Source organism: Glandiceps talaboti, chromosome 1 (genome assembly GCF_964340395.1).
Source record: "Glandiceps talaboti chromosome 1, keGlaTala1.1, whole genome shotgun sequence".
NCBI lineage: Eukaryota > Metazoa > Hemichordata > Enteropneusta > Spengelidae > Glandiceps > Glandiceps talaboti.
The window spans coordinates 13,394,249-13,408,694 of NC_135549.1; the positions used below are offsets into that span (position 1 = coordinate 13,394,249).

General features: G+C 34.8%; 1 protein-coding gene across 1 annotated transcript in view; it reads right to left on the bottom strand.

The window, feature by feature from the left end:
* Window positions 1-14,446, bottom strand: part of LOC144433340 (uncharacterized) — a 29,473-nt gene that overhangs the window by 9,692 nt on the left and 5,335 nt on the right. The window contains exons 5-28 of the mRNA XM_078121649.1: window positions 14,384-14,441; window positions 13,904-14,002; window positions 13,595-13,661; window positions 12,754-12,860; window positions 12,402-12,488; window positions 11,624-11,682; window positions 11,250-11,390; window positions 10,454-10,522; window positions 10,090-10,195; window positions 9,626-9,763; window positions 8,969-9,106; window positions 8,437-8,606; window positions 7,782-7,875; window positions 7,213-7,266; window positions 6,911-7,012; window positions 6,096-6,224; window positions 5,541-5,675; window positions 4,800-4,928; window positions 4,081-4,215; window positions 3,267-3,434; window positions 2,871-2,969; window positions 2,428-2,547; window positions 1,915-2,022; window positions 336-500 (exon numbers count right to left, since the gene is read on the bottom strand). Of these exons, the coding sequence (XP_077977775.1) occupies window positions 336-500; window positions 1,915-2,022; window positions 2,428-2,547; window positions 2,871-2,969; window positions 3,267-3,434; window positions 4,081-4,215; window positions 4,800-4,928; window positions 5,541-5,675; window positions 6,096-6,224; window positions 6,911-7,012; window positions 7,213-7,266; window positions 7,782-7,875; window positions 8,437-8,606; window positions 8,969-9,106; window positions 9,626-9,763; window positions 10,090-10,195; window positions 10,454-10,522; window positions 11,250-11,390; window positions 11,624-11,682; window positions 12,402-12,488; window positions 12,754-12,860; window positions 13,595-13,661; window positions 13,904-14,002; window positions 14,384-14,441 (2,677 nt within the window). The remainder of the gene's footprint in view (window positions 1-335; window positions 501-1,914; window positions 2,023-2,427; window positions 2,548-2,870; window positions 2,970-3,266; window positions 3,435-4,080; window positions 4,216-4,799; window positions 4,929-5,540; window positions 5,676-6,095; window positions 6,225-6,910; window positions 7,013-7,212; window positions 7,267-7,781; window positions 7,876-8,436; window positions 8,607-8,968; window positions 9,107-9,625; window positions 9,764-10,089; window positions 10,196-10,453; window positions 10,523-11,249; window positions 11,391-11,623; window positions 11,683-12,401; window positions 12,489-12,753; window positions 12,861-13,594; window positions 13,662-13,903; window positions 14,003-14,383; window positions 14,442-14,446) is intronic.

Sequence of the window (14,446 nt, forward strand, 5' to 3'; positions counted from 1 at the left end):
TTTTTTTTTACATTTGTGAAACAATGAAAGTGTATACATTGTAAGTGTGATCATTCTTGTGACGGTTGTAATGTCTTCACTTCTATTTATGGTGCATCCAAAGTGCACAGTAGAGATTGTTGCCGTGAGAGATACTTTCACAGCTTAATACTGAGTCTAAATATCTGTTCAATTAATCCACCTGTAGAGACATTTCGTTGCGTCAGTGCAGTAAGGTCGTATCTGCTATGCAATTGTATAGGCCAGATACGACCTCACTGCACTGATGCGATGATTTATGTAAGAACCAGGAATTAATTATAATTACTCTACAAGGAAAGTAACCATTTTCTCACCTGCTTAGCTAAATTTTCATCCTGTTCTGTAATTTGTTGTTGCATAGCTTTCAATTGTTGTTCTTTACTCTTGACTTTTTCCTGTAACTCATGTCTTTCTGTCTGTAACTCTCCAACCCTAGCACTCAACTCTGTCTCTACCTGGATCTTCTCTTCCAATGAAGACTACAATCAAGGCATCAATTATGACTGTCTTAGAGGGGCTCTTACCAAGCTGTGATTGGTTGGTTAAGGTCATGTGAATGCAACTTCACCAGACCCTCTAGCACAGTCATACTGAATAGCAGCACATCCTGGTGCATATGTAGTCACATTGCAATTCTCAATTTAGATTAAACATAATTTATAAGTATAATTCTAGATTTTAAGAAAGAATTTTATCTGAGTTTATGGCTTAATTTTTCATGTATCACTTGATGAACTGTTATTGAACTTAAATTTTCTTAAACACCGATGATGATCAAGTCATTGGATAGTAGAAATTACAAGCGAGCTCATTAGCTATTTGTCAGGAAAACACAGAATTATTATAAGGTTGTCGCGTATCCTATAACCTTGTGTGGGCAGAACATCATGAGAATCAATTTAAATATATTTTAATATGAGGGAAAAATTGTAGAAATCTCAGAGAATTCATACGGTATAGGGTAGGTGAAGGTGAAAGGATTTTATAGGCTTATTATCTCAGGATATGGTGAATTCAGATAAGCTTTAAAGTTAGCATTATTTCCATTATTGTTATTCATGGTTCTTTATTATTAAGCATGTTGCAGTATAACTATTGGTGGTAATATATATGGTATGATAATGCTAGCACATGCACCTAAATTTACTCTCATAAAAATGTATCCCTTAATTAAGAAAACATCATTTTCCAAAAATATGTATGCTGTGTTGTTCTCAATTGTTTTTAAATGGATTGATGTTGACACATGCCCCTATCTTTACTCTATTCAAACTGTATCCCTCACAAATACTGAGATGTCTGATTTGATGTTTTCCTACCTACATGTCCTTTGACAAATGCTTGTAATCTTTAGTTACTGTTGCCTTACTTTGAGATCTACAGTTCAAAGTAAATGATATACCTTGCCAGTAAATGGCAGCCTCTAGCAGTAACATAAGAAAGGTGCTGTTTGCAGACTCAGTACAACTGGTCACTAGAGGGCGCTATTTATTGGCAAGGTATCTCATTCATAGCTATGTCTCAGTCATGGATGTGTCCATGCATTGCAGGTTAAGACACCTTTGCTGTGCCCACATTAGCAGAGAGGGACCATGCAGAGACAAGATGAGTGCATTAACTGTTTTGCTAGGCTGCTGTAAATATCAAATGAAGTAGTCATGGCTGGAAAATGTTTTAAAAACCTGGAAAGAAAGCTTAATATGGAAATGAAGTCAGTGAGCGATTGATTAACTATAAATGTGACAAGTGCACTTTGTTTAAGTTTGTGTACAGCATTTGCATTCAGCATTTGGTTAACTTACACACCATCAAAATTATAGCCCTGTTTTGAATAACACTTTCAGCATTTCAATTCTATATGGATTAGTAGATTAACCCATCATGACAATATACCTTGGCTTCCTTCAGATGTGTTTGTGTTTTTGCCAATACTGTGTTCAGTTCAGCTACTTGCTTCTGTCTCTCTTCAACCTTCCGACTGGATTCAGACTGCAGTCGGTGCTAAAATGGAAAGTATTAATTGTGATTTACATGCAAGTGATTTCACTGAGAAGTATGATGACCATTTCTATACTGTGTCACTGACATAACATTTGAAGTACATATTTTCTACAATATGCTAGGAAAGAAACATCTGGTTGCTTTCCTTCCTCACTGCATAAAATATTATTTTTCGTTCACATTTGGCATTTTTTGTTATGAAGACTTTGAAGTTATTTTGAAGCAGCACTTTACATAAATTTTTTCTGTTTCTTTTTAGTAACTTTCAAAAGAGTTTTGAAGTACTCTACTCTTGTCCAAAGTATCAACATGCTAGCACAACAAGTTGTAGAATATTGGTTGTTTATCGTGATTGGATATCAAAAACAATACTAAGTTTGAGACAAAAACTTTTATTGTACATACCATCTCATTTTCATAGTGTTTCTGTTTTTCTTCAAAATCTTTTGTTCTCTCCACCATGGACTTGTTAGCTTTGTCCAGAGTCTCTTGCAAGGCAGCCTTTTCTGTGCTGAGGTTGCTTATCTGATAAGATCAACAATACAACAATAACATGACAACAGATTCATCTTATAAAACTTGTAGTACTAATTTAGAAAAGACATCCCTACTTCTAAATCGCATAGACTGTGTCATACATGTGCAATATTCAATTCAATCAACCAACCAAATAACCAACCAACCAACCAACCAACCAACCAACCAACCAACCCAACTCAAATGCCATTTACCATAACATCTAAACCTAGATGGAAAAAGGACAGAAAAATTAACCCAACATTGTGTTCAGTTAAGATGTCATCATTCTAAACTGTATTTCATAAAAGTTTGTCAGTATCCATGCCTACCTTTTCTTCTACTTCTCTTTGATTCTTTGCTGACGCTTCGTTTATCTTTGTCTGTTCTTCTTCCATCGTCTTCAACTGATTTGTGTATTCACCAGTCACCTATCAGTCAAACGAGAATTATCTTAAACCTCTCAATGGGAAATCACCAATTACATAAAATATCCACAAATGTAAGTGTTGTCATATTAACCACACATGGCTGTGGAGAAACATGTTACTGACACTTTTATTTTTTACTTCACACACCAAGTTATGGCTACAGTGGCATGAATTATTGTCACCTACATGTAGGAGCTACCTTTATACCCCGTATTTGTTCGAAAGGAAACTAGACTTTTTTCTCTTGTCACAAGATTTATTTGATGGCTATCTTGCCATCTTTAAGTACACCCTTACCCTTTGAACCTCCTGTTCTAATGCATTAAACTGCATGGTTTTCTGTTGCAAGGTGTTCTGTGCATTTTTGTGCTGTTCTGATAAACTGATGTTTTTATCCATTTCATTGTTTAGTTTCTCTTCAAGGTCGTTTAGTTTTGTCTTCAAGGTATTCAGCTCAGAGGATGTCTGAAAGTAACGATAGGAAAGTTGTCATCTCTGTAGAACAGATGTCTGGAAAGCAATAACATCGGTGTTTTTTGCTAAGGGCTGGGAACCCTGGTAACTTGAAGGGAGAAATCTGGTAAAACTGGCATAGTTTCTCATACAACAACATACACTAATTTGGGTGGGGAAACCCAGTAAAATGACTGGGAGCTCAGGTACATTTTACCTGCTTACAACCCTTAACAAAAACACTGAATTCTATGAATGATGTCATCTAATAAGGATTTAATCTCCATAAATTCAATAATTTAAATAATTTTAGGTTGAAACAAAAACTTGTTTCTGGAGACAATATTTCTACATACATTTATAAAGCATTCATGACAGTGTTCCCCATCAGATATTTTTACTGGACGATTCAAAGCCTGAGTCAACTTTCTGTAGTTGCCAGTTTAGACAACAGAAACTACAGGAGAATCTTCGGTCTTGTGGTTTTTTTGATACCATTTTTGCCAACAATGATGGAATTTGGAATAATACTTTTAATTTAATATTTTCATTATATCAAGAGGGTGCTCATGAGGGCCTAACTATATTGTTGAGATATACATGTTCACCACATAACATTACATGGAAACATTACACCACATAACAAATGCTCACTTACCTCCTGGTTAGTTTTCATCATATTTTCTAATTCTGTTTCATTTTCTGTCAGTGATGTCTGTAGTATTTGTATTTGATTTTCTAGTTCTGTCTTCATAGCTTCTTTAGTTTCTTCTATATTCTTCACTTGCATCACCTGAATACAAACACAAATATTGTCAGTTGTTGTGAGATTTATTTGGTAACTTGTAATAATCCACTATATGTACAGTAACAACTATTTCAGCTAAATATCAGATTAGTTTACTTGTTAACATTATCTTCCAATTAAATGAAAATGAGAGAGAGAGAGAGAGAGAGAGAGAGAGAGAGAGAGAGAGAGAGAGAGAGAGAGAGAGAGAGAGAGAGAGAGAGAGAGAGAGAGAGAGAGAGAGAGAGAGAGAGAGAGAGAGAGAGAGAGAGAGAGAGAGAGAGAGAGAGAGAGAGAGAGAGAGAGGGGGGGAGGGGGGCAGACTGACAGACAGAGACAGACAGACAGACAGACAGACAGAAAGAGAGAGAATAGAAGACAGACAAGACACACACACAGATAACACATGCATATACACATATACAAGCAAACATGCATGCACAAACAGACATAGACAGACAGACAGACAGACAGACAGACAGACAGCCAGACATGGACACAGACACAGACACAGACACAGACACAGACACAGACACACACACACACACACACACAGACAGGGGCTGGAATAGTCTTTCCCTTCACTGTACCTTTTCTTGCAAGTCTGTTTCCAATGATGACTTGGTACCTTCTAATGACGCATAGTTCTCCTGTAATTCTTTTTGACTAGACTCTAACTGACTGTACTTGTCTTTCTTACTTTCCAAATCACTGGAAATCTAGCAGCAAAGAACAAATGATACACAGAAATCACCATATAGACTTTGACTGTCCAAGTTTTACAGAGTGAGTGTACTGTTGTTTATGCTGAGATACAATCCACTGTATAGCTCTAACAGTGTTTTAAAATGTATCATTATTATACTCTGGGTATAAATTTAAAGCAAATATCAATACTTCAGGTATTAGACACAACAACCATTATTTTCATCATATTGATACAATATACTCACAAACAAAAAATACCATACATCAACACTGTCTTTGTTAAGGTTGACGGGCAGACGAAATCTACCTAAGTTCCCATTTTCTTTTACCGATGTTTCCTATCACAGGTATGGTACAAGGTCTAGAAGTATATGCAAATTTGACAAGATTTCAACTACGACTTCCCAAACTATAGCAAAACCACAATATCATCTTCATACTTCATTCTTTCTTTGTTTTTTTTTTGTTTTGTTCATTTTTCATAAAAAGTATGAAAAATTCAATGAATTTACATGAAGTTGATATTCTTATTAAGCTGAGTTAGGCATGCAAACTACTACTATACAGATAGAATAATTGGTCTGCTGTGAAGGTTTCCGTACACGACTCTATCAAATCATTACCTGTTGTAACTGTTGTTGTGTTTTATTTAGTTCTGCTTGTTTATCCTCCAAGGCATTCTCTGTTGTCTTTATTTCATTCTCTAACTCAGATTTCTGTGACACACTGGCAGCTTCTGCAGCCATAAGTGATTCACTCTGTAAAAGTCATATCAGTGGTAGTTTTAATCTACTAGCTGTTCTCTCTTTGTGTCCTGTTCTTTTATTTCAATGGAAATAAATGTACAGCCATACATTTACTCCAAATTTAATTTACATTTGGAATAATAGTATAAAATTACATGTAAAGTGTGTCAGATATAGGTATAGAAATATGGACAAATTTATCACTCTTTTAACAATAATTTCATTTTTTCAGATTTTTTTTGAGCACAGAATTTTAACAATTTTGTTACACAAAGTAGGTAATCATTGTTTTTTCAAAAACATGTGTATTTTCTTGATAGCCTTTGATAAATTAAAAATAAAACAAACTCTGATGAAATGTTCATACGCTCCGATAACATTGAGAGCTCATGTCATAATTATACACAAGATACTACAAGTTGTCCAGCTTACCTTTGTCTTGAGATCCGATTCAAGCATGGCTACTTTTTCCTGTGAGGAAGTCAGTTTGTTGGTTTGATCGTTGAGATTGGCTTCTGATTTGGTGAGTTTGTCTGTCATTTCATCTAACTTAGACTTAGTCTGTCGGGTATTAAAAAGTAGATCAAAGACAATGAAAGTTTAACAGTTTGCTACAGAAAGACAGTTACTGGCAATTAACTGTATCTCCACCCTTCATTGATCACAGAGATTTATAACAAATGGGGGGGGGGGGGGGGGTCTAAATAATTCTTGGTACCTGAAATAAATAGGATGCATAATAAAAATAACACAAAATATTCAATCTACTGTGACATCATCACAGAAGGTGGACAGTTAGATGTACATAAACTGACAAGTACTTTCACACCTCAATTTACATATATTGAAGCTAACCTTTTTCACACCTTTGGTTACTCAACACCTCCAGCAATATTTGAATCATTCTGTCAGATCCAGTTAGACAGTTAAAAGAAGGACAAGTGATTTGTTCGAAACATGTCTGTTTCTCAATCAAAAGTGAAGAAGAGAACTTGTGTATGAATTCAATTTTTGGTTGACACCATAACGCATTTCACATGCATTACTACAGACGCATATGAGAACAAGTCCATGTTCATGTTCTATTTTGATCCACTAGCATATAAGGTAAAATACTATTGTAGGTAGTGAGCATTGGATGTGTACCAACAATAGTTGACAGCAATAACCTACATGGCTACCTCTACTTCAAACTGTAGCTTTTTTAAAACATAAACAGAGGAGAATTTTACTAACTCGTTGCTTACCTCTTGGAGTTGTTTATGAATATTCTCAATCTTATCACTGTGTTCTTGAGATTGCTGCTCTAGGCTCTGTTCTGTACTCACTAACTTCTCTTGTAATGTAGCCTGTTTGGAAAATCACAAATGAAAGATGTAGAGAGGTGGCACATTCAAAGATTATGTAATACATACTTCAGAATTTATGGCATAGATACATAATAACAACAGGTTCAAAAGTTACCAAGAAAACATTAAGCCTTTAATATATAATTCTACTTTTTCTCCAAAAAGATAAATTATCCATTAGATCAACTCATAGTTCTTACGTTTTCCTGCTTTAGTTGGTGAATGGCTGTTTCCACTCCTTCTCCAGCTTCAATCTGCAAGTAAAGTAACATCATTTTGAAGCTTAATTTAAAGGCAGGATGTGTATTATTAATATCATTCCCATGACTTCACTAAGTTACCACTGGTATACAGACCAACACATGAATGAAGTTGAGAACAAACAAATGGACAAATCAACAAATTATCATCCAATCAATCAGTCAGTCAGTCAATCAATCAATCAATCTATCAATCAACCAATTAAATCAATAATCAATCAATCAACTAAACTGATAAATCAATCAACTAGCTGATCAATCAATAAATCAATCAATCAATCAATCAATCAAATCAATCAATCAATCAATTAATTAATCAATCAATTAATCAATCAGTCAGTCAGTCAGTCAATCAATCAATCAATCAATTAATCCAAGGCATTGCAGAGCATGAGAATATCAAAAACTGTGATTTATACAATTTTATACCGCCAACCCACACACACATTCACACACAGCTCTCCTGAAAACTGTCTTTTCAGTGTAAGCATACTGGTGTTTATATTTACCTTTCCTATGAGTTCTGTTCTTTCCTCTTCTAACTTGCTGCAAGATTCTTTACTCTTCCTTAAAGCTTCTTGCATCTCTTTTATTTTGCCATCCCTGAAAGTTAAACAAGGGTAGCAACAGTCTCAATCTTACTTTTAAATGATAAAAACATCATGATAGATACAAAAAAAGTACAGTTCTTTAATTTTTGGGTTCATAAAATATTGTGCACAATTCCACATCCACATTTTGGAAAATACATATGTACAATTACAAGTTGTGTATATAACACATCACATTTTAGCTATTGATTGATTTTTGTTCTGTTCATTCTTATGTCTATGGCTACTATCTATCAAACGAGGGCAGTAGAAGTGCTGGACATCAGAATAGTTAATAAAGATCTAAAAATATACAGTTTAGAACTAAATGTTCAAACTACAGAAACAAGCTGATTACACAGCAATTTCACCTATCTCTATTTCTCAATCTGTCAAAGACTCAAAAAGTATTACATTTGGAATAAACCCTGGAACTAAGGAAATTCCTTGATTGTAAATCCATTTTTACCTGTTTTCAATCTGTCAATCTGTTAAAGACCTAGAAATGATAAAGTTTGGAACTAAAATGCTGGAACTAAAAAACTCCCTGATCAGATTAAAAATCCATTTTTACCTGTTTTCAATCTGTCTTGTATCTTCCTCATTTTGACTTTGTTTTTCCCTGAGTTGTAGTTTGAGTTCATCATTGTTGGAGATTGTATTATCAAGGTTTAATTTAATCTCACTTATTTGTTTCTGTAAGTCTTCAATAACAGACTCTTTGTCTTTCACTTCATTTTGAGCCTAGAAAAAAGATTGGAAGTAAGGCCAATGTTAATAAGTTGACTTCATTTTCAGCCTTAGCCAAGATTTGATTATTAAGGCCAATGTGATTAAGTTGACTTCATATCCATTCATGGCAATGATAGACAGACAAGAAAAAGTTAATAGGATAACATTTGACTGACAATGACTTTGACTTCATTTTGAGCCTTGATAATCGATTGGAAGTAAGGAGTAAAGTCAATTGCGTGTCATCTGACCGATAGACATAAACTGAATATAGAAATCTTTAGTTCAAAACCAGGTTTGAATCATCACAAAGTATTACACCACGTTCCTCATTTACTTTTCATTGTAAGATATTTACATACTTTCAACTTTACCTTATTGACTTCATGTTGAAGCCCATTTATCTGCTGTGTTTTCTCATGGATTACTTCCTGTGTAGCTTGTTTGGACTCTCCCATCTCTTTCTCTAATGCTTCAAGATTATCTTCTCTCTCAGACATTAGTTTCTTTAGCTATTGGGTGAGAAAAGATAAGACTTGGTCAATCAATCAATCAATCAATCAACCAACTAACCAACCAACCATACAACCAACCAACCAACCAACCAACCAATCAATACTGTTTAAACCAAAATAAATCTACAAATACTTCATGATCACCAACCTGCATTATCTCCAACCTCCCCCCCCCCCCCCCCACCCCCTCCATTTCCCTATGAGCACAGATAACAGACGATCCAACTCATCAAACATCATGGCAAATCTTTTCAGCAAAAGCTTTAGCCAGACTGCTCTTTCAACTCAATCTCACATCTTCAACACATTTTACTTGAGAAGAGCTATTACAATGTGATATATAACATTACAAAATTGAATTGTAGTTTTCTATAGATTGTGTTTTATTCTATGCAGTCCATTGCTTGGTGTATACCTACCATTCTGTCATAATACGTGTCATTGAAAACATTCCATACAGTGAGGCCATTGTTTCGTATAATTGTAAGTGAAACATTTAAACATGACATCACATACCGTTTCTAGTTGTTCCTGAAATACAATAACTTGTTGGTTTTTCTCTTTGACCTGCTGTTCATGCTGCTGCCTGGCATACTCAAGATCTTTGTGAAGTCCTTGAAAGGATGTCTCTCTCTCTGTCAGCTGCTCTTGAACCTAGAGTGCGAAATCAAAATCACAGAGGAATTAAAATTAATGATACACTAAAATCTATCCGTTCGCTTGCAACAGATTGTACAAACAACACTACCGATAGCGAAATCTACATTGTAGTAGAAGCGAAATGCACAATATTTACACTAGCTTGATAATCTAAAATTGATTCTGTATTGGAACATACAGGACCCAAAGCTAACTCTGATTATTTGCACATGATTAATTCAACAACTGCCATGCCAACAAATACCATGCCAACAGCTACCATGCCAACAACTACCGTAACATGCCAACAAATAATGCCAACAAATACCATGCCATCATACCTTGGTCATTTCTTCTTGTAGGGTGGCAAATTCTTGACTCTTGTGTTGCAGCTTACTTTGTATCTCTTTAGCACTGCTACTACTCTCAGATAAGGACGTCTGTAGACTGTAACATTTATACAAAGACATTGCTAGATTTCTTTACATAGCTAATTTATCAATAAGTTATAATGAACTAATCATATAATAATTGAAATTATAAATCATTATGATAATTGTGCTGATAACGTAATCTTGGTAGACTTATTTCTTGTCTTTCCTCTTTTTTCATCCTTTAGATAATAAACTTTTGGTGATTGCTTCCCTTCTAATAATTTTAGAAATTCTAACAAAATAATAAACTGATAAAAGAAGACTTTCTAACCTTTCAATGTCTTGAGTCTTAGGAGCAATGTCTAGTTCACTTCTCAGCTTGGCCAGTGATTCCTCTAATCTGGGTACAAATTGGCAAAACAGTATTTATGAAACTTGAAAAAAATGAATATTTTATTGCACACTACACCATGTGTCTGAAATGATGTTATGATCACTTTGTTGTGGTGAGTTGGACACTAACCTGACAGAATACCTTTGCTGTAAACTTGTAGCAAAACCGGTACTATGTCACCTGCACACAATGGCTCCCTGTACCATAGACCCTACATGCAATTTCATGTCTATTATATGTAATTACAAGCAAATATGCCTGCACTATAATAGCAAATTCTGTTTCCTGTATAGGTTCTGGTATCCAACCAACTGGTCTTGGCTGTAGAGGGAGGACTTCCCCAGGCCATCACTATGGCTATCATTTATCTGGGCAGGGGGTTACACCACTATACCATTAGGGAAGGGTCCCAGTGTCTTCACTACATGTCTGTTAGACACACAAGCTTTCATTGTTCAACCTCTCCCCAATTAGTTTTGATATTAAAATGTGCCTTCTCATGACAGGAAACATGATTGTATATTTTCATATCTTGTACCACATCAAAGGAAACTTTATGGCGATTTGGTTTTGTTTTGTTTTAGATAACAAAACATTGGTTCTTATCACGATAATCATTTACATTTATGTAAATCTCACCTATTACTGTACATGGTAATTCATACCGAGGTATCTTTTTTCTTGTGACCACAGATTACATTTACAAATCCTGACTTATCTATATTGTACTTACTCTTGTAACTTCTCCTTCAATGCTTCATTTTCAGTTGATAAATCTTCTTTAGCACTTTCCCCTTCTAATGTTAATTTGTCCATCATGTGTTGTACTGAGACTAATTCTTTCTTGAGTACAATCACGTCATCAGCTCCAGGCCTGTACAACAAGAAGACAACATTAATAACTTAGTAGGAAGGTAAATATGATATGGAGTCTGATTCTTCTTTTTCAATTTAGCAATTGTAGCATGTGAAAACACACTATTACCATACTGTACTTGATATATCTCCTACTTTTTTGAAGGTTATATCTGTGTAATGTTCTGTTGAATTATTAATGACGTAAAAGTTTCAAAGAGAGAGAGGAGATCTTCTATTTTGCACAAATACCTTTGTAGTAATTCAGATTCCAACTCATTGGTCCTGTTCCTTGTAAAATTCAGTTCTTCCTGTAATAAACAGACAACAATAGATATTATATAACCAGTGGTCACCGGTATGTTTTGTGAAAAGGTTATTTCTATCTTCACGTGTACAAACAGACATGAATTTGTAGTGATACAGAGAGAAAACAGCTGTCCGTAATGCACCATACAAAATACATGTATCATATTAAGTAACTATCATCAAATCTACCAGTAAATAAACATGTAACACGTTTCACTTACAGTGTTTTTGCTAAGGTCTAGGAACCCTACCCTGGTAACAGAGGAGGGAAATCTGGTCAAATTTGCAAAGTTTTTATACCGTGTACCATAATTTTGATAGGGAACCCCATTAAAATGCCTTGGGAACTCAGGTAGATTTTTCATTCATTCATTCATTCATTGCCAATTTGAAAGTCAATATATGTACATGTCAATGATGACCACATAAGACAAAAGGAGAAAACAAAATGGCAGTTTGGAGTCCAAAAACTAGCTTTCTGCCAATCGAGTTTGGCTCCACCGCTAATGGGAATAATAAGTTAATATTACGGGCTTAATTAAACAAACGTATAGATTTTACCTGCTTACCACCCATAACAAAAACACTGTTACATTAAATATTTCCATACAGGTCAACACTGGGACTGGGACACCTCTAGCAGAATTCTCAAGGTGTATCTTATATTTCATATTCTGATGACTAGGTATGTAAATAATGTTTTATAACTGTATTTGTCTACCTGTAATTGCTGCATTCTTTCTTCTGTACCAACTCTGTGTCCCCTGTCTTCATCTGACTGGGCTTTTATTCCAGCTATTTCTGATGCCTACAATCAGAAGACAACATCAGAGACTGATACAAGACACATTCTACTACAATACCACATGATTCACATACTGTCAAGCCACCCTTTTAGTTTTACATCCACAGAAACAAAATTAATATTGAGTGCATGTACTATGACTTCATTTGATAGTTGGAACATCTCCTCTTGGTTGTTGGTTGTCTCATCAAGTTCGATATAAAGGTATAATACACAATATTGTATTTGTAGAATAAGAATTGTAGAAATCCAATTTTACATGACATACCAATTTAGCTGCTTTTTGTGCCAGGGAGTCTTTCAGCTGTGTGATGTTTTCCAATTCTTCCTTTGAGTCACTTAACTGATCCCTTAGCATTCTCACGTCAGACGTCACTGTATGGTAACAGAATTACAATCAATTAAACTCACAGTTTTTTTCACTATAGAAAACAGCATGGTGATGTTGGTTGTGCACATTCTTTGTAAACACTTATCAAATATAACTAATGCTAAACACATCTTGTAAAACCAGTACATGTAGTCTGAACTGATATCTTCTGTAGCTCACTTGATGACAAAATTACTTTTTTAATATTCATATTTTTATCTTATTACTTATACTTTGTGCAAATGATACATTCATATTTTTTTTAGAATAAAGCCTAGCATGGTATATTATATCACACACACAACATAAGCTAGGTTGAATGTGTTCAAACAAATTATATGGGTTTTATACCCTGGTTGTTCAATGTGACAACAACTCACATCTGTGTCATTGGTCCTGTAGTGCTCAAAATTATGTGTCAAAATGTTCATAAAATTGTTTTCATTTTTACCCAATTTTTGATGAGTTATGCTTGAGGAGGCACAATTATATTAATTCCCCCATATTTGTCTTCATTCAACTGGAAAATACTTGCGATGCAAGCTTCTTTTTTTGTGGAACTTTTTTGTTATTCAAGGAGACACACGGAGAAACATAACTGGGGTGTTGTTACTAATTGTCTATCGACTCAACGTGACAAGGCCCCTTAGGTCACTTGTGTGGAAAGAACAAAGACATTGGGGAACAATATCTAATTATCTTGATAATGATAACCATTACTGTGATATTTTCAACTTACAAATTGCCCTTGCATCTTCAGACTTCTTCAATTCATCTTGGAATAACTGAAGTTGTGAATCTTCAACCTACAGGGAGATAAGACAACGAATGAATTCATCTCATATACATTATTCCTCACTATGTCCTAGTTTTAGACTAAGAAATCTCCTTGTACAATTTGGATCACATGACCTACATGTACTGCATACCAGCCAATCACATTGTTCAATTGGATCACATGACCAATGTGTCAGTGGTGCTGTTTAGAAGTTAACACTATACTTACCCCATCAGTAGTACTATGTTCAGAAGTTAACACTATACTTACCCCATCAGTAGTACTATGTTCAGACAACTGGTCTTTCATTCTACTTTCCTGTAGTCTATCAACTTCCTTCTTCAGTTCAGTAGAATACCATTTTTCTTCCTGTGTAAATTTAATATTCAATAACCAGTTATGTTGTAGTTGTTACAATAATGTACATGACAAATGCTTAGGTTGGATACACCAAGCTTTACTTGAAATGGATGTGTGTGTGTGTGTGTGTGTGTGTGTGTGTGTGTGTGTGTGTGTGTATGTGTGTATGTATGTATGTGTGTGTATGTATGTATGTGTGACAATGTGTGTGTGTGAATGTGTGTGTGCATATGTGTGTATGTATGTGTATGTGTGTGTGTGTGTATGTGTGCATATGTGTGTGTATGTATGTATGTATGTGTGTATGTGTGTGTATGTGTGTGTGTATTTATCCTATGTATCATTGTTTTATTTATAATATATATAAGTGACAATTTTAATTCTATTTACCTTTAAGGATGTCCTAAGGTCTTCCATTTCCTGTCTCAGAGCAAGAACATCTCCATCCCTGCT